Raw genomic sequence first — 22,568 nt, forward strand, 5'->3', positions numbered from 1 at the left:
TGCAAACTCCCAAGGTTGTTGTGGGGACCTAAGGAGATAACACATGTGAAGCGGTTTTGCAGAGTGGATAAGCATTAGACAAATGTTAATTATCACGAGATATTTCAGAGGTAGCCTGATTGGTATTGAGAGCGAGATAGCAGAAAATTAAAATATCTGCTAATTTCTCTTCAATCCGCATTCTCAAAAGCATTCCTAGATGAAGAATTCTAATTTCATTGCTCTCATCTTTTTTTTTTTCAGATGAATAGATTGTAATAGATTTCAGAAGCTAATAAAAATTCAGCCAATTTCCTGGTCATCATCAATTACACAACCAGGTTTTGAGACGTGGAGTAATATTTTGTTGCCTGCCTGTAAGATCACATCCAGGAAATTCTTCATCAAATTACCTCTCAGACCCATTTTGTCTTATTTTTTTCTGTGGTCATCCTGACACTGGGGGCTTTGGGAGGGCAGATATGTGTCTGTCTTGTTTAGGGCCACATTCTTAGTCCCTAGCACGGTACCTGACACACAGCAGGAACTTGACAAATATTTGTTTAATGCAGCACCTGAGTCTAGATGCCATCATTTTATACTTGAGTCACTGCAGGGACTTCTTAGCTCTGTGTTACCAAAGTCGTTCTGTTTGTGCTGAAAAACTCAGTATGTGTTCCTTATTCTAGTAAAATACCGTCGGTGAAATTAACTAATCCCAAATACTAATGCTACTAGTAAAGAATCCAAACCTGCAGGTTAGCCAAAGTCATCAGGTAGGAAACTAAAATAAGAGGTGTAGCAATTGGAGAAGGCACGATTGTTCTTATCAGTTTTTTTTTTCCAGGCAATATAATCACATGCTTAGAAAACCCAAGAGAATTAACTGAAAAGTTATTAGAGCCAGCAAGAGCATCATCAAGAGGACCAAAGCGCAAACGTATCAGTAATAGTTAGAAAATAGAATGGGAAAAATATTCCATTTAACAATGTTCTTTTTTTTTTTTAACTTTTATTTTAAGTTCAGGGGTACATCATATGCGGGGTTTGTTACATAGGTAAACTTGTCATGGAGGGTTTGTTGTACAGATTTCCTTCCTTCCTTCCTTCCTTCCTTCCTTCCTTCCTTCCTTCCTTCCTTCCTTCCTTCCTTCCTTCCTTCCTTCCTTCCTTCCTTTCTTCCTTTCTTCCTTCCTTCCTTCCTCTTTCTTTACTTTCCTTCTTTTTTTTTTTTTGACAGAGTCTTGCTCTGTTGCCCAGGCTGGAGTGCAGTAGTGTGATCTTGGCTCACTGTAGCCTTGACCTCCTAGGTTCCAGTGATTCTTGTGCCTCTGCTTCCCAAGTAGCTGGGACTACAGGTTCACACCACTATGCCTGGCTATTTTTTTTTATTTTTAGTAGAGATGGGGTTTTGCCATGTTGGCCAGGCTGGTCTTGAACTCCTGGCCTCAAGCGATCCACCCACCTGAATTTCCCAAAGTGCTGGGATTACAGGTGTGAACCACTGTGCCCAACCCCAGATTATTTTATCATCCAGGTATTAAGCCTAGTACCTATTAGTTATTTTTTCTGATCCCCTACATTCTCCCACCCTCCATCCTCTGATAGGCCCCAGTGTGTGTTGTTCCGTTCTATGTGTCAATGTTTCCCATCATTTAGCTCCCACTTAGAAGTGCGAACATGCAGTATTTGGTTTTCTGTTCCTGTGTTAGTTTGCTAAGGATGATGGTCTCTTCTTTGCAGGGACATGGATAGAGCTGAAGGCCATTATGCTTAGCAAACGAACACAGGAAGATTTACAACATTATTCATGCCCATAACCAAGGCGGGCTACACTTGGAGCAGAGGTGGGGAGAATTGCCTCCTTTCCAGCTCTGGGCTGTGCACTCTGTCTCCTGGGTCCCCAAAAGGCTCTACATGTGTCCAGAGTCTCACAAGACCTCCCACACAACTGTTCTGCCAATTTCTGGCTCTTTCCAATGTACAAAACAGAGCTCGAACCTAGTCCACCCGATGGGAGAATTAGATGCCACCCTCATTAACAATTTCAACCTCCTCTCAGAAAAAAAAACGACCTGGTTTGTGAAGATGTACCTTTGTCTCCAACATGGACAGCCTTTATCATTCTATCTACCAGAAGTGGGTGTCTCAACCCCACGTCTCCATTTCCAAAGACAGGGATGACTGTTTCATGAAAATACTCACTTGACTGAGCTTAGAACCAGACAACTTCCTTCCCAAAAACACTATTAAAATTCTCACCTCTTGCCGCTGTTCAGCAGATGGGAGCACAGGCTCTAGCACCGGCTGCCTAGGTCTGAAGCTTGGCTTTGAGCCATTTAGCAATTTGTCATGTGCCTCAGTTTTCTCATCTGTAGAATGGGGTAATAGCATCTACTTCATAGGGTTAGAAGGATTAAATTAGTTAATTTGGGTAATGTGTTTAAAACAGTATCTAACATGTAGTAGGAACTCAATGTTAATTATAATTGTGGTAAATGACTATTAGTTTAGTGTCCACCATTAAGAAGTCAGCAATCTTACTATCCATGTTTCAGCCGTGGATACTGTGAAATGAGGGGATGTGGTGGTGGAAAGGCATGAATGCAGTATTTGGCCACCGATCTGAGGCTATGCCATCATGCTGTCAACCCCACACTTTCCCCAGCACTGCTCCCCAACCCAAGACTGGGGTTAATGCACTTCCATTTTTGTTCCATGGTACACTGGGCTTTCTTTTTGCACATCACACATCAGTCTTCACAGTAATGTGATTTACTTCTGCATCTCTCCAACTAGACTCTGCCCTTCCTGAGGGTAGGAACCCAGATTTATTTGCCTTTGTGGCACCAGTAGCTATCACACAATTTACAAACGAATGAACAATGGAAGGTCCTAGTAGAATTCAGAGGCGTGACTTCATTTTGGAGGTCATTCCCGCCTTCGATAGCTTTGTGTCTGTATGGGAATGATGAGCTCTGGGTGTGAGATCCAAGAATGTAGCTTTGGTTTTCAGTCCTGCCTACTAGCAGTAGCTTAGGAGAGTCTCTTAACTCTTCTGAGCTTTCAGTTTCATAATGGATGAGCTCTTTGTAAATTTTAATTCACTTTGCACATTGGTCAGCACTTTATTAACATTAATGGTTATAATTGATGACTCATTTTAAGCATTAGGAATAGAGTCTGGCACATAATAGGTGGTCAATAAACATTCACTACGTGAACTGGATTCGGAATTCTAAGTACTTGACTGAAATTGAGCCCACTTGAGGTTGAGAAAGCAAACCTTAGAAGGAAGGATCTGGAAGAGGAGAAATTGTTTTCAGGGGGATTGTTTTATCACAATATTCTTTTTAAGGAAGAGGGAACTCAATTTCCATTTTGTAGGTTAGGTGTGGGGTGTAGAGGAAATTCACCTACCTGTCCTTGCTTAAAAATAATCTCAAGTGGCCGGGCGCGGTGGCTCACGCCTGTAATCCCAGCACTTTGGGAGGCCGAGGCGGTTGGATCACAAGGTCAGGAGATCGAGACCATCCTGGCTAACACTGTGAAACCCCGTCTCTACTAAAAATGCAAAAAATTAGCCGGGCGAGGCGGCGGGCGCCTGTAGTCCCAGCTACTCGGGAGGCTGAGGCAGGAGAATGGCGTGAACCCGGGAGGCGGAGCTTGCAGTGAGCCGAGATCGCGCCACTGCACTCCAGCCTGGGCGACTAAGCGAGACTCTGTCTCAAAAAAAAAAAAAAAAAAAAAAAAAAAAAATCTCAAGTAATTAAAACATCTGCTTGGGAAGAGGGTAATGGGGATGATGTCAGGAGAATCTTCATTCGGGAAGGAAGACACAGTTCCTCAAAACAGCTGCAAAGTCCATGCTGGGAGGACGAACCAAGACAGAGAGGTCTGTAGACACAGCATTTTTCTTGTCCTGTGCCCTGAATACCAATGTCTGCAGTGGGCCCAATGGCAAGCACAGAACGTAAGCAGTGACATGCAGGCTGGTTGCATCTCAGCTCTGCTGCTCACTGGCTGAATTACCTTGGGCAGGCCACTTTACTTCTCAGAGCCAAGTGGGCATGATGGAAGTACCAGTCTCACCAGCACTGCTGTAAAGATTAAATACGGCAACACGGAGCAACATTTTGGTCTAGTGCTTGGCTCAGAGTAAGTACTCAAATGGCAATGGTGGTGATGATGATGATGAAGATAGTTATGATCAAGACATTGTCTTCAGTATTCTTGGAGGCTAGTATGAAGATTACATTTATGGGATTAAGAAGGTAGTCATCTATCCATCTATTCCATCCATCCCTCCCTCCCTCCCTCCCTCCATCCATCCCTCCATCCATCTATAAATCCACCCACCCATCCATCCAATATCTACCAGGCCCCCTACCCTGTGCCAAGGCCCACCAGAGGACACTGGAGCCAAGGGTTGACTTAGACTCCATGCCTACTGTCAAGGGTACACAGTCTAATTCAGCATCTTTTCAATGTTCCTATGCAGAGATAAGCCCTTCCCCCAGTCCCCACAGGAATTTAAATGCCCTCATCCCTCACCATCCTCACCCCATTGTAGAACTAGTCTCATTTTATTATGATGATCAATTTTCCCTTCTACCTAACTAGAGCGTGACTTGTTTTAGGACAAAGGCCATTTCATGTGCATCTCTGTCTTTCCCTGCATCATTATCCCCTGTAGTCCCTGGCACAAAGTAGGGCCTCATGAAATGAAACCTGGTCCTTGATAATGCAGCCTAAAGAGTCCAGGTGAGGATCCACTAGGAAATTCTTGTCAGTTTTTATAAAAGGTACTCTTCTATTGGTTAAATGCCTACTGTGTGCCAAGCACTCTATGTATATTATATTACATATTCCCTTCAATAAGATGGGCACTCATCCTTATTTTACAGGTATGTAGCGGTTAAGAGAATTTATACCCAGCAAGAAAGTCCAAACGGAACCCAGATGCAGGTGGTACAGCCCTTCTTTCTTGCAGGAAAGGCATTTAGAATGGCTGGAGAGGAGATAAGGCAAATAATGTGATGTTGTAAATGGATGTGGAGTGTGTGTGTGTTTGTGTGTGTGTGTGTGTGTGTGTGTGTGTATCATATACATAGTCAAATCTGAGGAAGGCATGAACATAGTTAACTCAAATTCCTACAGGGGCAAGGCAGGGAACAGACGTGAGAGAAACAGATTAGGTGTAAGAAAAATCTTTGTGTTGTGGGAGGGAATAGGGAGAGGCAGAGCCATCCTTCTCTGGCCTGAAGGTCTATTTTGAGAAGATCCAAGAAGCAACCACCTCTTTCTTCCCTCTTCCACGAGCTATGTCTGCCGTTTTCAAGATGTCCTTGGAATCTCCACCTTGGTCTTGGGATCATTATTCCCTTTTCCCTGCTGGACACTATGTTATGAGCACTGAATGCAGTCCCAGGGACAATATCCCTCTGTCACATTGGCCAGAACTCTATCCCTTTTATTTGTCAAATGACAGTGCTGAAGGTGACCTTTTGCTTCTTGTTCGCCTCTGTCGGACAGCAGCCCAGCCCAGGACCTTGTTTTCTCTCTGTTCAGGATTCTTACAGCTGACAGCTGGGTCATTAGCAGGATTCGCCCACTGCCACGACCGGGAGGATTGCTCTCCACTGAGCCGCGGGCGCTTCCCACAGCCCTCGAGAGCCGGGCACAGACGTCCTTGGTGTCTGAGGACATCATTATCCTGCTCATTTCTCTGGGCTGTCTGTATTTTGTGTGGAGACTGAAAGTGATGGTGGCTGGGGTGGGAGGAGAATGAGAGAGGGTGGATGTGAACATGACCTCTGAGCTGCACTCCTATTGGGTGCCAGGCCCTGTGCTGGGCACCCTGGTGATGCTCCTCTCTCTGCCCAGCACCCGTTAGAGCCTTCCTACTGCCATGGCCACCTCCCTCTCCTTGCTAAGCCCCTCTCACCTCTACCCATTTACTCTTTTCATAGCAGCCAGAGAGACTTTTGGAAAACCCAAATTAGATCACATCAACCCTTCAAAGGGCTCCTGTGCCTTCTTGCAGCATGTAAGAAGTCAAATCTCAATTCCCCACCATCACCCACCTAGACCAGCCTGTGCCTCTCTCTTCCCTGTCATCTCCTGCCCCTTCTCCCACTTTTTCACTGTACTCTAGCCCCACTGGTCTTTTGTGCCAGCTCATTCTCACCTCTGGGTTACCCTGGCTGTTCCCTCTGCCTGGTATTTCCTTCCCCTTACGCCTCCCCTGGCTGATTCCACCTCATTATACAGGTCTCTGCTCGAACATCACCACTTTGGAACACCCTTTCTTGACCACCCACCCTAATGGAGCTCCCTATCACCTTTCTCCGTATGATCTCCATGGCACATGTCAGTATCTGAAATGGTTTTGTGTGTGCATTGACTTCCCTGCCTGCTGCTTGTCTCCCTGCTTACGTAGAGATTTCTTCGTATTTTCCTTTGCTTTTCTCCCACTGCCTAGAAGAGTGCTTGGCACGTGACGGGCTCATGCATATGAGCTAAGTGAACACAGTTGATCTTATCACCCTCATTCCCAGATGAGGAAACTGAGACTCGAAGAAAGGGAAATGACCTGCTCACAGTCTTGCAGCTAATCAAGTTGCAGCACTGAACTCAAGCCCAGGTGTGTCCTATCCCTAAACCATTGTTGTCTCCGTGACGTCCTCTGCCAGGAAGAAGGGGTGTTCTGGACGGGTTGTGGGTGTGGACGGAGGACACAAGGCAGAACCGCAGTCTGTGAGGGCCAGGAGTGTGGGTCCCTGATTCCTTTAAGGGATGCCCACCCCGACCCCTCCTTATGACACCACCTGTCTTGTGCTCTCTCTCCAACCACTGCCCCTTCCACCACATTCCAGGGAAGACATTGCTTCCTCTCAGGAGGCAGATGATGGATCTTGTCAGCAGCTCTGTGGAGCTGAACTGTGGTGAGGCTGGAATGCTAAAAGTTAAAAGCTGCAGCTAGAATAGAACCATGGCCATTCTACACCTTTGGCTGCAGGGTGTGTGTGTGTGTGTGTGTGTGTGTGTGTGTGTGTGTGTGTGTGGTGTATGTGTGCATCTGTGTGTCTATATGTTTGCGCATCTCTGTGTGTGATGTGTATCTGCACGTATGTCTCTGTGTGTGCATCTCTATGTGTGCATGCTGATGTGTGCTTCTGTGTGTCTATATGTGTGTGTGTCTCTGCATGTGGTGTGTGTCTGCATCTGTGTGTCTGGGTGTGCATGCTTGTGTGTGTGTCTGTGAGTCTGAGTAGAGTCCCACCGCTGAAATGATGAGGCTGATCGCTTGCTTTGCACTTAGCTGAAAATAAGAAATGTCTGTGGCTGAAAAGCAATTCCCCCAGCTGTATCCGTGGTTGCCAAACAAGCAGGGAAAGAAAAGAAGTCACAGTGGACATGTCAGTTCATACTCTGTAGAATGTGTTGTCCTAACTCAGGGTCAATTTACCTGCTTCTGTAAGGTGCTGACCTCCTGTTTCACTCTGCTTGCATCTGACACCATGCATCCCCCTTCTCCTTTTTTGGTCACTCCAGACACTGTGGCCTTCTTGCTGTCCTGATATGTGTGTACCAGTCCCCTCCTGCCTCAGGGTCATGGCACAGCCTGCTCCCTTTGCTCCCTCCATTCCACTCTTCCCTTCTGTGTCCTTCAGATTTTGATCACTTCTTCTTGAGGGGAGTTTTCCTTGAGTTCTCTTGTTTGGGTCAAGTTCTTCAGTGATAAGCTCTCATAGCACCAAGTAGCTCTCTTTCGTGACATTTTCTCTGTTGCACTTCTATATTTATTTGGGTTTCTGATCATGCCGGTCTTTCCCGGGTGTGTGTGTGTGTGTGTGTGTGTGTGTTGTGCGTAAATGCTACAAGGGCAAAAAATGGATCTTTTTTGGCTCACCATGTACCTCACATGGTGCCTGCTATCTAGCAATACCAGGCCTAGAATGGATGGATGGACATGTGGATGGATGGATGGATGAATGGATGTGTGGATGGATGGATGGATGGATGTGTGGACAGATGGATGGATAGATGCATGGACATATGGATGGATAGATGCATGGATGGATAGATGGATCGATGGGTGGATAGATGGACGGATGTGTGGGCGGATGTATGTATGTATGAATGTATGAATGGATGGATGTGTGGGCGGATGTATCTATGCATGAATGGATGGCTGGATAAATGAATCAATGAATGCAGGTGCATTGTCTGATTGTGCTCTCTGGTTTATCTTCGCATCCCTCTTTGCCATGGGGCAAAATGAAAACACACATTCGAGGTTAAAATTCCTAGCTTCCTCTCAATGCAGTCCAGCAGGTCATGACCATCACTTAAGGAAAGCACAAGCCATTCTGCTTCCACTTAACAGAAAAGCAATGGTCTTGGGTCACTCATACAGTAAAATTCCCTCCCTTTGAATTGTACTAGGATCTAAGGTAGTCACCTCCTCACATGCCTGACCCTACCATCTTTATATTTCCCTTGGTAGAGGTGGAGGCAGGAGGGTTATTCATGCTGCTGCAATGGCCAAAGCACACTGGATTTGGAATCCCAGAGATTTGGGGTCAAGGCCCAGCTCTGCTGCTAATTAGCTATGTATGCATCCCTGGGGAACTTCCTTTCCCTCTCAGCCTCAGTTTTTCCATCAAGGGCATTGTAGGCCAGGTGCAGGGTCTTGTGCCTATAATCCCAGAGCTTTGGGAGACTAAGGCAGGAGGATTACTTAAGGCTAGGAGTTCGAGACCAGCCTGGGCAACATAGTGAGAACCCCCCCATCTCTAAATTAAATATACTTTTTTAAAAGGACATTATATTAGAACAGTGTTCCCCAGACTTTAGTGATTGTCCTACTGCAAAGGATTGAATGTGTTCCCCACTGAACTTGTATTTTGAAGTCCTAACCCCCAATGTGATGAGATTAGGAAATGGGGCTTTTGGGAATTGATTAGGTCCTGAGATGGAGCCTTTATGAATGGAATTAGTGCCTTTATAAAAGGGACTCCAGAGGGCTCTCTTCCTCTCTTTCCCCCGTAAGAGGATACAACAAGAAGTCAGGAATCTGCAACCTGGAAGAGGGCCTTTCCCAGAGCCTGACTGCTGTGGCACCCTGATCTCAGACTTTGAGCTTTCAGAACTGCGAGATGTAAATTTCTGTGGTATATAAGCACCCTAGTCTATGGTACTTTGTTACAGCAGCCCAAACAGACGAAGACACCCATCAACTTTGTGATTTTTACTGCGTTCTTGTGTCACCAGTACTATCATTTTATTTAGCATTTTGTTTGAAAGTGATTTGCCTTTTTTCCCTTAAATTTACACTTTATATAATTTTGCTGCCCAATATAAATATGAGTCACATATGCAATTAAAATTTTCCTAGTAGCCACATTAATAAAGTAAAAAGAAGCAGAAGGTAATTTTAACAATATATTTTATTTAACTATGTACATCCAAAATGTAATTTATGTAAATTATCGATGAGATATTTCACTTTTTTTCATGCTAAATCTTAAAAATCTAATGTGCATTTCACGCTTCCAGCACATATCTCTATGGATGATAAATTTTCATTGGAAGTCTCTGACTTCTATTTAGATGTCATAAAATGTATGATTGAAAGAGTAGATTCACATACTCAAATTGTTCCAAGTAAACAGTCATTTTCTGCTAACTGAATTGAGTATGCGATTTTAGTTGTAAATTAATTGAAATGAAATGAAATAAAAAATAAAAAATTCAGTTCCACAGTTGCACTAGTGAAATGTCAAATGCTCACTAGCTACATGCAGCTAGTGGTTATTCTATTGGATGGTACATGTATATAACCACCCCAGATCAAAAATCAGCCTCCTTTCCCCGTTGTAAACAGGAGGTAGCCTTAGACAGAAATACAATGACAATACAAGAGTCACATTAAACTCCAGCTAGGTGCTGCTGCCTGCCAAGGCCTGAGCCCAAGGCTTTCTCTGTGTCTATTCAAAAGAGAGATTTAAACTGAGTGCAGTGGAATGTGCCTGTAGTCCTAGCTACTCAGGAGGCTGAGATGGGAGGATCACTTGAGCCCAGGAGTTCAAGGCTGCAGTGAGCTATGAGTGAGCCACTGCATTCCAGCCTGGGCAACAGAGTGAGCCCCTGTCTGAAAAAAAAGAAAAAGAGGGAGATTTAGCACATATTTTAAAAGGTGTTAAACATACACTAGCACCAAGCTGAAACTTTCGCTTTCATGGAATCAGAAGGATTAAGAGAGCTGAAAAGAGATTCAATGCTACAGACTTGTACCACCTAAAATAATCCTATATACCAACAAAACAAACCAAAAATATCTAGACAATCATTCTGAGCTCTCAAATCTCCCAGCCTCTTTTTCCTTTACTCCTATTCTTTTGCTTCCTCCTAAGAGACTGCTAGCAGTGTGATTTCGTGAAAAGTGAACTGAGACTTGGGAAAAGTAAGTTCTGGTTAAGACTCTGCTATTGTGTATTAGTCCATTCTCACACTGCTACAAAGACATAGCTGAGACTAGGTAATTTATAAAGGAAAGAGATTTAATTGACTCACAGTTCCACATGGCTGGGGAGGCCTCAGGAAACTTACAATCATGGTGGAAGGCGAAGGGGAAGCAAAGACCTACTTCACATGGCGGCAGGAAAGAGAGAGCTAGCAAGAGCAGGGAAAACTGTGTTACAAAACCGTCGGATCTTATGATAACTCACTTTCTATCATGAGAAAAGCATGGGGGAAACCACCCTTTAATCTAATAATTTTCCCTCAGGTCTCTCCCTAAACACCTGGAGATTACAATTCAAGATGAGATTTGGGTGGGGACACAAACTTCAACCATATCACACTCCTAGCTCTGCAGATTCCTCATTTCATAAAATGGGGATGTTTGGGCTCATAGAAAACACGGCAGCCATTACTGCTCACACCTGTAATCCCAGTACTCTGGGAAGCCGAGGTGGGTGGATCACTTGAGACCGGGAGTTCAAGACCAGCCTGGCCAACATGGTGAAACCCTGTCTCTACCAAAAACACAAAAAATTAGCTGGGGATGGTGACTGTAATTCCAGCTACTTGGGAGGCTGAGGCAGGAGAATCACTTGAACCTGGGAGGTGGAGCTTGCAGTGAACTGAAATGGCACCACTGCACTCCACACTCCAGCCTAGGCGACACACTGGGACTCTGTCTCAAAGAACAACAAAAAAAGTTAAATAAGTTAATGCATTTGAAGTGTTTTGAAGAATTCTTAGCACATAGTAATGGCTAGTACCAGACATTGTGCCCCATGCAACCCTGAATTTTCTCTTTTCAGCCACACCATGAATCCTGTGAGAAAGGAACTGCAGATAGGAACACTGAGGCTCAGAAAGGGTGAAGCCACTTGCCAGAGCCCCATTAATAGGAAACGATGAGGGTGGAATTTGAACACAGGTCTGGGGACCACGGAGCCCACATCCTGATCCACCATGCTGGTAGGTTGTAAGGACACTTCCTGTTCCCTCCGCAAAATGGTGGATTTGTGTTTCAAGGTGTTGTTAGCATGCAATTTGTGGTATTTTTTGGAGTTCTTTATTCCAGGTTATCCCAAATCCCTGGTTTCATGGGTTGGCATGCTTTTCCACTTTAGCCACATATTTCTCTGTGTCTCCCTCCCGGTTTTTCCTCAGTCTTCCCTCTAGATTCTTCTTCTTTTTTTTCCTCCACCCCTGTAACTCCATTGGTGTTTTTTGGTGCTTCTTGCAGCTTTTCCAACCCCTGAGTTTATGAATTGGCAGCGTGGTGGGCCATATCAAGTCTGCAGATATGTTTGGTTTGGCTCACAAAGTATTGGCTCACATAGTGTTTTTGAAATTTTTGAATTAGTTGCCAACATGTGAAACAACGGACATTTCATATGAAAATCTAGATTTCTAGATTTTTTGAACAACTTGGCAACACCGAACCACTGGCTGGAAAGCGGAGTGGCAGTGGCACTTTCTAGCTCCCTCAGTCCCTAGCTTTCCTGTTGTGGTCACTCCCACCTCTCTCCACCTGGTGTGAATGTTGGTTATCATTGAGGAGCATTTGCTGCTGCTTTCTGATATGAAAGCTGAGAAGCAGTACTGAATACTGCCCTGTCATTTCTTCCCTGTGTGACCTTGGGGAAGTGTCTCAAAGTTCTCACCTGAAAAACGGGTGTAATGTATATATGCCTCAAAGAATCGTCAAAGAATCATTATAAGTTAAATGAGGCCAGGCGCAGAGGCTCACACCTGTAATCCCACCACTGTGGGAAGCCGGGGTGGGCGGATCACTTGAGGCCAGGAGTTTGAGATCAGCCTGGCCAAAATGGTGAAACCCCCTCTCTACTAAAAACGCAAAGAATAAGCCGGGCATGGTTGCGCACGGCTGTAATTCCGGCTGCTTGGGAGGCTGAGACGGGAATCGCTTGAACCTGAGAGATGGAGCTTGCAGTGAGCTGAAATCATGCCACTGCACTCCACACTCCAGTATGGGCGACACAGTGAGACTGTCTCAAAAAAAAGTTAAATAAGTTAATGCATTTGAAGTGTTTTGAAGAATGCTTAGTACATAGTAAGCACTATAAGTGTGTTAGCAATTATTAAGAGGAATAGTTTGGGGTTTTTTGGTTTGTTTTGTACATCTGTTTCTATAACTGAGAGAAAATAAGAGATGAGGAGAGCCACAAGCTCTCAGAAAAACAGCAGAGAAGCATGATTCTTTGGGTAAGTGAAGCATTTCTTAAAAACTAGACTACTTTGTTCATTTGCATTATCTGATTGCTCCGTTTAAATATTTGAATTCAAGACACCTGGCCACTATCATTTCATGGTGCCCTCTGCGGGGCTGGCACTGGCTATCACCATTTGCCAATACGTTTCAGATCCACATGGAGGTTCAGAGGCAGGACCCTTTCTGTTCATGATTCTGACTGCAGTATCCAGGACAACCTTGCTGGTGGTGCTTGTCAGTCTCTGCCAGCTGTAGCTGAAGGCCATTTCATGTTCTGCACTGATATTATTTCTGGGCGTTTCACTGAATCACAGGCAACTCTTTTAGGGGGACAAATTCCCTAGGCTTATGATGGAATTGATTGCTTAATCCATTGGATCATTCTCTTCTAGTTTGTCAGGGCATGTTATTTCATTTCCACTTGGAGTGAAATCGTGGATTCATGGAAAAGACCTATGTACAGAGTGATGTGTGGCTACAGGGCATTTACCAGGCTTGAGCACGTGGACATGTTAGACAATAAAACAATGCGAGTTACTATTCGCCGAGCTCCTACAATGTGGAAGGCACTGTGAGAAGCCTTTTCATATTTTATTTCTAATCGCCACAGCAACCAATCCAGGGCACAGAAGGTTAATAGCATTTACTGAACTCTTACTTTATGTGAGAGTGAACACGTGCCAAGAATAGTGCTAAGCATTTTATAATTTCATTTAATCCCCAAAACAGCCCAATGAGAGAACTATTGTTATTCCATCTCACAGCCAAAGAAACTGAGGCTCAGAGAGGGTGAAAAATGTGCCCAAGGTCACAGATTCGTAGTCAGGGGAGCAGGATTCAAAGGCAGTCAGTTTGACTTCAGAGACCACTGCTTAACTGCTAAACTCAACTGCCCACTTTCTTGCGGATGGGAAAACCAGGGCTCAGAGAGGTGAAGTGTTATACCTGTGATCACATAGCAAACACGGTTAAGATACAGGATTTAAATCCACGACCAGTTCCGAAGCAATATATTTTACACTCAACCTCACAAAACAAAACTAACATGATCGTTACAAAAACTAAGCAGGAGTGAAAACTACAAAAGTGCTGTACTGGACCCCAGACCAAAGCCAGCCCAGGCAGCCTCCAGCATAGCTACATCATTGGTCTATGCTCATGTCCTGTCCATAGGGCCATGTCTCCAACTACGGCAACAGAGCAGAACTTGGCTCTCCTGGGCCTTTGAGAGACCCATTAAGAATAACTTGGCCAAGGTCACATAGTGAATTATTGCCAGAGCAAACCTGGAATAATGAAGTGCTCTTTTTCTCACTGCTATAATAGGATTCCTATAGTCAAATGTGCCTAAGGATGAGTCATACAGGTTACAGAGGTCAATTAGATGCACCATTAGGGACTATTCAGAATTGGAATGCCGGCCAGGCACAGTGGCTCTTGCCTGTAATCCCAGCACTTTGGGAGGCCAAGGCGGGTGGATCATCTGAGGTCGGGAGTTCAAGACCAGCCTGACCAATGTGGAGAAACCCTGTCTCTACTAAAAATACAAAATTAGCCAGGCGTGGTGGTGCATGCCTGTAATCTCGGCTACTCAGGAGGCTGAGGAAGAAGAATTGCTTGAACCCAGGAGGTAGAGGTTGTGGTGAGCCAAGATTATGCCATTGTACTCCAGCCTGGGCAACTAAAGCAAAACTCCATCTCAAAAAAAAAAAAAAAAAAAAAGGAATTGGAGTGCCTATGTGCCTTTGAAAGGGGGGCAGCCAACCAAGAAACTATGATTCAAATACACAATGGAATACAATACAGCTGTGTAAAAGAATGTGAAAGCTTTATATAGACCATCATGGATGATTAATATATTAAGAAGAAAAAGAGTAAATGTAGGACAATGTGTATAATGTGCTCATTTTGGGGACAGTGAAAAAAAGGGAGAGTTGAAGTCCATAATTCATATTTTCTTGGATATGCATGAAGATACTCTGAAAGAATACATAAGAAACTAAAACACTAATAACAGTGGTTACCTCTGTGGTGGTGGATTTGAGAAGTGGTGAACAGGAGAAAGTGATGGAAGGGAGACTTTCCAATGTGTACCTTTTTATATTTTTAGGTTTTGAGTCACATGAATATCATTATCTATTTAATGCAAAAAAAAAAAAAAAAAAAAAAAAAGAAGAAGAAGAAAGGAAAAATAAAATAAAGCAAGCAGCTATTCCTTAGCTTCAGAAAATTGCTGCCTTCCGGGCATGTGAATCTAATGTCAATTCTTCTGGTGTTTTTAAGGGAACTTGGAAATCTATTTTATAAAATTTCCAATTTTTGATTTCAAATTGTTCATTGGTAGTATATAAAAATACAATAGGTTTTTACATACTAACCATGTATCCTGCAAACATGCTGAACTCACTTATTAGTTCTTAGGAGTTTTTTTGGTATGGAGTCTTTGTGATTTTCTAGGAAGGCCATTGTATCATCTGTGAACCAAAACTAGTTAATTCCTTTCTTTCTGTATAAATTTTATTTCTTTTTCTTGCCTTATTGCACTGGCTAGGACTTCTTCCAGTATGATGTTTAATAGCAGTGGTGAGAGCAGTCATCCTTGCCTTGTTCTAGATCTTAGGGAAAAAGCATTCAGTTTTTTTTTATCTTTAAATGTGTTGTAACATGTAAATTATTTATAGATGCCCTTTATCAAGTTAAATAGGTTGTTTTTCTCTTTCTAGTTTGATGAGTTTTTATCACAAATGGATGTTAAATTTTGTCAAATGCTTCTTCTGCATCTATTGAGATGGATCATATGGCTTTAAATTTTTTTTTAGTTTGTTAATATGATTAGTTATACTGAGTGATTTTCACATGTCGAGCCAGTGTTGTATTCCTGGGATAAACTCAAGTTGATTCTGATTTGTTATTCCTCTTATATATTGCTGGATTCAAATTGCTAATATTTTGTTGATGATTTTTGTGTCTATGTTCATGAGGAACATTTGGTTGTAGTTTTCTTTTTTTGTAATGTCTTTGTCTGGTTTTGATAAAGCTGGTGTCACAAAGTGAGCTGGGACTTTTTCCTAATTTTTAAATGATGAAAAAATAACTTATAGAGTGCTTACCATATTCCAGGCATTGTGCTCAGTGCTCAGCCCGTTTAATCTTCACAGCAACCCTATGAAGTGTAGACTATTCTTATAATCACCCCCAGTTTAAACAGAAAATCCGAGGCACAAACTGGTTAAAGTCACTAGCCCGAGGTCACATAACTTGTAAGCAGCACAGCCAGGACTCAGACCCCAGAGGTTCAGCTCCAGAGTGTGTCCCTTTAACCTATTTATTCCATTTTCTCTCATTAAAAATGTTTACATGGTAAAGAAAACATATCTGCAGGCCTCAGTCCAGCTGACAGGTCACCAGTTTTCTACTTCTAGTGAACAACAATGGTAACTACCATGCGTCAGGCTTATTTACTATCTGCCAGGCTACAGACTCATCATCTGCCTTCATCTTGCACCAACCCTCAAAAGCAGATGTTACAGATGTTATCATCCTCACTTGGCAGTGGCAGAAATGCATCCTTCTGCTGGGCAGCGTTCAGTTTCAAACCATCATCTCTTTCCTCACCTTGTCTTTCTGCACATCCATGGCACTCTTTAGAAGGTAATTTTTAAAAAATCTCTCAAGTCTCAGTTTAATTTCACGCTGCTCCTTCCTTATCAAGCTGGTTCACCTATCCTCCCTCTCACTCTCTTCCCCCAGGGGCTCAAGTTCATCATTTTCTCCTGCATTGCTGTCTCTTTTGCACTGTCTCATTCCAGTTGGCCCAATGAGTGTCCCAATCCTTCCTTTTTGGCTCTGCTGACTTATTTTGTGTGTCTCAAGAAGTGAGAAACATCTCGCTTACTTAGAAAGGAGGAGGAAAGAGGGAAAGAGGTGGAGTTTTAGGAACAGGTGGGACACCGATTTTCTCCACGGAGCACAGAAATGAGGGACCGAGGTTAGTTCAAACAACTGCCTGGCGGTAATGAAGGCAAAGCCACACAATGAAATTGCACTGCTTGCTTTATTGCACTGTTTAATAAGACAGTATGTTTGCATGCTGACCTGACTGTGCGACCATAGATAAGATGCTCCGTTTTTCTGAGTCTCAGTTTGTTCACTGTAAAATGAGTTCGAAGACAGGCATAGGTCACAGAGGTGTGGCAGGGATTAAGTGCAATAATATAGGTGACAGAGATCCGGTATGGAGAACTCACTGAGTGAGGAATAAGTGCTTTTCTCAGACAAGGCACTGTGCTAAGTCATTTTTACGTAGATGATCTTATTTAATATATACCACCTGTGTGGGTAACAGGTACTGCTGTTACCCCCATTTTGCAGATGGGGAAAATTATGGTGGAGAGAGGTGGAGAGTTCTTAAGTGGTGAAGCTGTACCCATATTTTGCATTAGAATTCCTTCGATCCTACACCAACCAGTTAAAAATTAGACTGTCTGGGGCAATCCCCTAGCTCTTCCTCCCAACCTAGAGACTGAACGTAGTCAGAGCCATCCACCACGTTTCTGTGATACTAGCTCTGCTGTTGCTAAACATTCAGGCGCTCCCCATTCATCCCTTAGTCCCCACCCACGTCTCCAACCACTACTGCGAGAATTTGGGAAACTTGGGGTGAGTCCACTGCCAGGAATAGTGATTCATTTAAAATCTCAGTTTTCAACAATATGAGCAAGGCCTGCGGTCTGTTACTCCACACCCAGCAAAGCTGCGTCTCCCAGTCAGTGGTGGAGTAATGAGAGTTTGCTAATTGCTGGTGGCTGGGGAGGGGAGGTGATGGGTGGGGACCACTGTGGTGAGCTCAACACGCGGAGTTACATGCTGACCTGAATGCTTTATTCTGTGTATCTCAGTCCCTCCTCTGGTCACTGGTGGGGCTGATCAAGCAGACCCCCCTCCTTACGACCTGATCGGCTTCATAATAACTATGACTGCAGCCGTGCAGTGTCAATCAATGAATGTCAGGCACCAAGGCGAGCGTTTCACTTGTGCCATCATCTCCAGCAACATCCTTACTTCTCAACACCACTCCAGGGGATAGCTATTCTCATAATTCCCACTTTACAGTTGTGGAAACTGAGGCACAGAGACATGAAAAGCCTGCAACCTAACCCCAGCAGAACCCGGATTAACACTCACTCTTCATTGCCAGGACATACTTGTCTCCCCTTATGGTTTTGAGAGAATGACTTAAAGAATTCACCTTTGAACCTTTAACGAAGGTTAAAGGCTGTTTAACAAAACTGCTAACAGACCAAGGCTTTTGGATAAGCCTGGCCTCCCCAACCATTCTTCTCTAGGTTGCTAGGTCCTTATGCATCCATCTTTTGCCTCTGGAATCATGTGCTTCCATCTGGGAGCTCCTGGAACTCAGAGACTGCATCCTAGGAGTCTTTGTGTCCTTTTGACACCCAGTTAATACTTGGCATACCACAGTGGCCAAAACTATTAGTTGAGGATATGAAGACGTCAACAACAGCCAAATCCTAACCCTAGCTTCATGCTTTTAAGTTCTCAAGCTCTGGGCTAAGCCTGTGGCTAGCACAGTGCCTGGCATATGGTAGATGTCAATGCTATGTGTTAGGAAGGCGCTAACTGGCATAGGAGTTGGGACGTGAAGGTGTGAGGTACCTTGGCTTCCACCTTGAGGTCTTTGAAGGTCTAAGCTTTTCCTCATTTTCTTCATCCTCTTGTCCCTGCTTTGAACTCTTGAAGGGTCAACCTCTGCTTGTCTTTGTCTCTGTCCCTTAAATGGTTTCATTTGAAAAGCCTGGGATAGTGAGTGAGTGGCTACTTCACTCGGTAGAAGAGGTGCAAGGGTGGGTGGATTGTGGGGTGGGGGGCGTTCTGATGGGAATGCTGAGGGGGAAAGAGGTTCTGACACTTTTCCGGTTCAGCAAGCATCACCAAATAACCAACCTTCTCAAAAACTCATTTCCCAAAGCAGTGCTCTGGGGAGAGAAGCTCCGAAGGGCTGAAGAGGGGAGGTAGAACCTGGACTGAAATCAATCCCAGCTCAAGGTAATTACAGGACATTTGCTACCACCCTGGCAGGGCAAATCAGAGGCTAGCTGCTCTCCTAGGGCAGTCGGGGCGATTAGTTAGGAATAAAAGCCTCATCACGGACTGGGGGAGAGAGGCGCACACATTAGTAAACTTGCTCTTTCTCATGCCTGCCAAATTCGAGAGGGGGGATTTATTGAAGCAATCTCATCAGGGGCCCTGACTGCCAAGTTGAATGTTTTGGAAAGGAAATCTCAGCCAGGGTCTCAGAAATCCAGCTCCCAAGTTCCCAGGATAGCAAGATGCTAAGGTTCGCAGACTAAGAGATGACTAGCGAGATGATGCTAAGATTTTAGGGTGTACACTGGATTTTTTTTCCTCTCTTTATCTCCGCTGCTTTCAGTCCCTCTCTCCTCTCTGCAGGCAAGTAATCTTTAGGAATCTATCTGCCACCGAGACTGCCTGTGAGGAGGGTCCACCCAAAGCTGGAGCCCCAGGAAAAAACCTGTCTCTCTCCCTCTCTCTTGCACACAGCCCAGGCAAGCACTCCCTCCTTCTCGGCAGCTCAGCTCTCTTCAGGAATTCAGCACAAGTCTCAGCCACACTTTGAAAAGGACATTAAGATGTGAGACCAGCCAGACATCCGCAGCAGCGTGAGCTGCCTAGGGTGGGTAAACCTGGAGGCCAAGCCAGGGGGCCAGCCATGTCCTCAAGGAGACTGTGACCCCCTGAGGTGGCAGTCACCGCAGGCTGCCCTGTGTGTCTCTGCACCCTTGCCCTGGCCAGGGCACGGTCCCAGAGCCAACCCCTGATTCTCCTTAGCCAGCTGGGAGACCCTTTTCTTGCTAGGCATCCTTTCTCCATCCCAGTGCCCCCCCACCTCCCCGAGCAAGAGAGTGCTCAGTGTCAGGGTCTCCAGCTTCATTTCGTGTCAGGCAGAGAGGCAGAGGTGCCCCAAGTGGGGTGGACGTGCCGGGGCCACGGGAGAAGGGAAGCCTCCGCGAAGCCTTCTGTCCAGAACATGCAGTCAAGCCAAACACACACACAGCCCTCTACGCGCCGACCCCATGAAAGCCGCCCCCTCCAGACGCGCGCACAAATGCACCTTCGAATCCGCGCTCACACGCCAAGCCCATCGCCCGCCGTCAGTCATGAAACACACACACACACACACACACACACACACACACACACACGGTCCCCAGCCAGGGCACAGCAACTTCCTCCCCCCATGTGGAAATCTCCGCAGTTGACCTTAAAGCTTAAACTTTTTCCGAGTGGGTGCCAGGGAACGCACAGGGGAGGACGGGGGATTCTGGGCAGGGTTACCTGGCACTTGGGGTTCCTGACTTCCCTCCCTCTCCCCCACGCCCCTCACCTGGTAAACCGAGGCACAGCAAGAGGCTGTAGTAGACCACGGGCACGAAGCCCAAGCCGCAGGCCGAGCCGGGGGACCACCAAGACAGCGAGCTGTTGGCTGCGAGGTGGGCGTGCGTGTGCTCCATGAGCGCGCCCCTCGCTCCCCTCGCCGCTTCGCGCCCGGCCTGCCAGCCCGACTCTGGTCGCCGGCTCGGTGGCGGCGGCGGCGGAGGCAGCAGCTGGAGCAGCAGCGCCTCTCTCACCGCAGGACTGGCTCCTACCCTTGGCCGTGATCCCCTCTCCTCGCTCCGCACCTGCCCGCCTGGAGTCCCGGCTCAGCCCTCCCGCAGGGCGCGGGGCGCAGGGTGCGGGGCGCGCGGCGCGGGGCCTCGGGAGGGGCTCCCGGAGCCCGTCTGTGCGCCTCCCACCTCGGACCCGCTCCACTCCCGCCTCAAAGCCTGGGGGCTGGGACGCCGCTCCCCGCAGCCAATCAGCGGCTGCCTGGACGCGGAGTCTGTGTGGGGTGGGAGGGATGCGGGAGAGGAGGGGGTCCCAGCCACCTCGCTTGGCTCCAGTTTCAGGGGAGAAGATGCAGTTAGACCTGGGAACCCCGAAGGAAGACCGGGGTGGAAAACAGGCTACCCCCATCTCCAACCCCGAGGGAGGGGCGTGGTGTGGGTGGGATCTGCCTCTCCCGCAGCGGCTCTTCACTCCTCCAGCGTGTCCTCAGTTTGCCTTTCTCCACTCTCCTCGCAGCCACCTCTCTTGCCCCTTGCCAGTGCTTCCAGTCCATCTCCAGAGAGAGGATTCTACACCTAGGGCAAAGAACGGGGGAAGGGGTGGGGCTGTTGGAGCAGCGAGGATGCTAAAGGGTTGACGGTTTTCCTGGACCAGTGGAGCTGAGCTTGCTGGCTCTGGAAAGAGGGGTGCGTGCATCCCTGTGCGTGTGTGTGGCGACTCTGGGGGTGGCCGCCGGTGGACTGTCCCCTAACTGGAGTGCGTTTGAAGAGGATACAGACTGGCTAAGAGAAGCCCCTCCTGCATGCCGCCCTTCAGTCAGGGATAAGGATGTTGCAGCCACTCAAACACGCACTCACCCACGCTCACACAAAGACACACAATACCCAGGCATGCGGTGTACTCACACTCTCACTCATGCACGCGGATGCCCTTCCCATCCCACACCCAGATCCTTGAAAACACGCAGGTATCCTCATCACCGTGCACAAGACCACACTCACAGGGCACTCCAAACTTGCACAAACGCACGTGGGAGACATGGGGGCTTGTCTAGAGTGCTTGAAGGTTGTGTGAAGGGTAGCATTGGTAAAGCAGGTGGGATCCAAGCAATGTGTGGGTGGGTGGTCATTTCTCCTCAGGGCAGGCAGGTGGAGGGTTCCCTGTGTGGCCACCACAGACTTTAGGAGAGAGGGGAGACAGAGAGAGAGAGAGAGAGAGAGAGAGAGAGAGAGAGAGAGAGAGAGAGAGAGAGATCTGTCTGGGGCTCAAGACAGTGAGTGTGAGAGAGTTAAAGATTCTGCAGGAGTACCCAGGCCAGGCATCCCCAGGAGCAGACTGTAGCAGCTGCCTATGCAAAGAGCTGTGATGGGTCTGAGAAGCCTAAGACCCCGCCCCCACTGCTTCCCAACTGCCCCTCACCCCTCTATCACATCCATTCCTGGAGAGAAGTAACTGGCTGAGCTTTCCCCAGCCTCTTCCAGGTCTCCCAACGTGGAGCGGACCCCTGGCCCTCAAGACTAGCAAAGAGCATGTATCTAGTTCTTGTCTTTATTAGGGGTTACCCTAGGCAGGGATGGAGGACACTCTAGGGCAGAGTGGAAATCTCCAAAGCATACAGAGCCAGACAGTCTGCATAAGGGGGGCATCTACTGGATCTAGCTGGGTCTGTAGTAAGCAAGGAGGCACGTGGCCCCACAAAAGGGCAGATTACAGAGTCACATGGACCCAGCCCAGTGAGGCCAGGGCTGAGATTTCAGACCCCATTAGATGCTGAAATTTTATTGTGACCTCTCTCGATTAAATATGACTACTGCAAACACAAAGAAAACAAGAACACCGCTGCAATGATGAATAAAGCAGTGGCTGGCCATTGTAGAAGCTCAATAAATAATTGTTCAAAAACCTATAGATTGGATTGGTCTGCAGGCGGTTAGACTGAGATGAGAAGCTGGGGCTAGCCAGGGGCGAGGGGAAATGTATGTGATCTGACAAAGCCCTCCTAGTCTCTTCAGAGATGCCCTCTGCATTGTGAATGATGGATAAGGCTTCCGGGCTTTTGCACTGGCCATTCCCTTTGCCTGGGATGCTCTTCCTCTGCACAGCTGCAGGAAGCTGTTTCCTCACCTTCTTAGGGTCTTTGCTTATGTGTCCTTTTCTCTTTGAAGCTTTCCCTTATAATCCTATT

At 46.3% G+C, this 22,568-nt stretch overlaps 1 protein-coding gene across 1 annotated transcript in view; it reads right to left on the bottom strand.

Annotated features, from left to right (window-relative positions):
• Positions 1–20,448, bottom strand: part of LOC105484978 (G protein-coupled receptor 139) — a 45,708-nt gene extending 25,260 nt beyond the window's left edge. Inside the window, exon 1 of the mRNA XM_011747095.2 lies at positions 20,163–20,448. Within this exon, the coding sequence (XP_011745397.2) occupies positions 20,163–20,289 (127 nt within the window). The 5' untranslated portion in view covers positions 20,290–20,448. The remainder of the gene's footprint in view (positions 1–20,162) is intronic.
• Positions 20,449–22,568: the final 2,120 nt, after the last annotated feature.

Source organism: Macaca nemestrina, chromosome 18 (genome assembly GCF_043159975.1).
Source record: "Macaca nemestrina isolate mMacNem1 chromosome 18, mMacNem.hap1, whole genome shotgun sequence".
NCBI classification, from domain to species: Eukaryota; Metazoa; Chordata; class Mammalia; order Primates; family Cercopithecidae; genus Macaca; species Macaca nemestrina.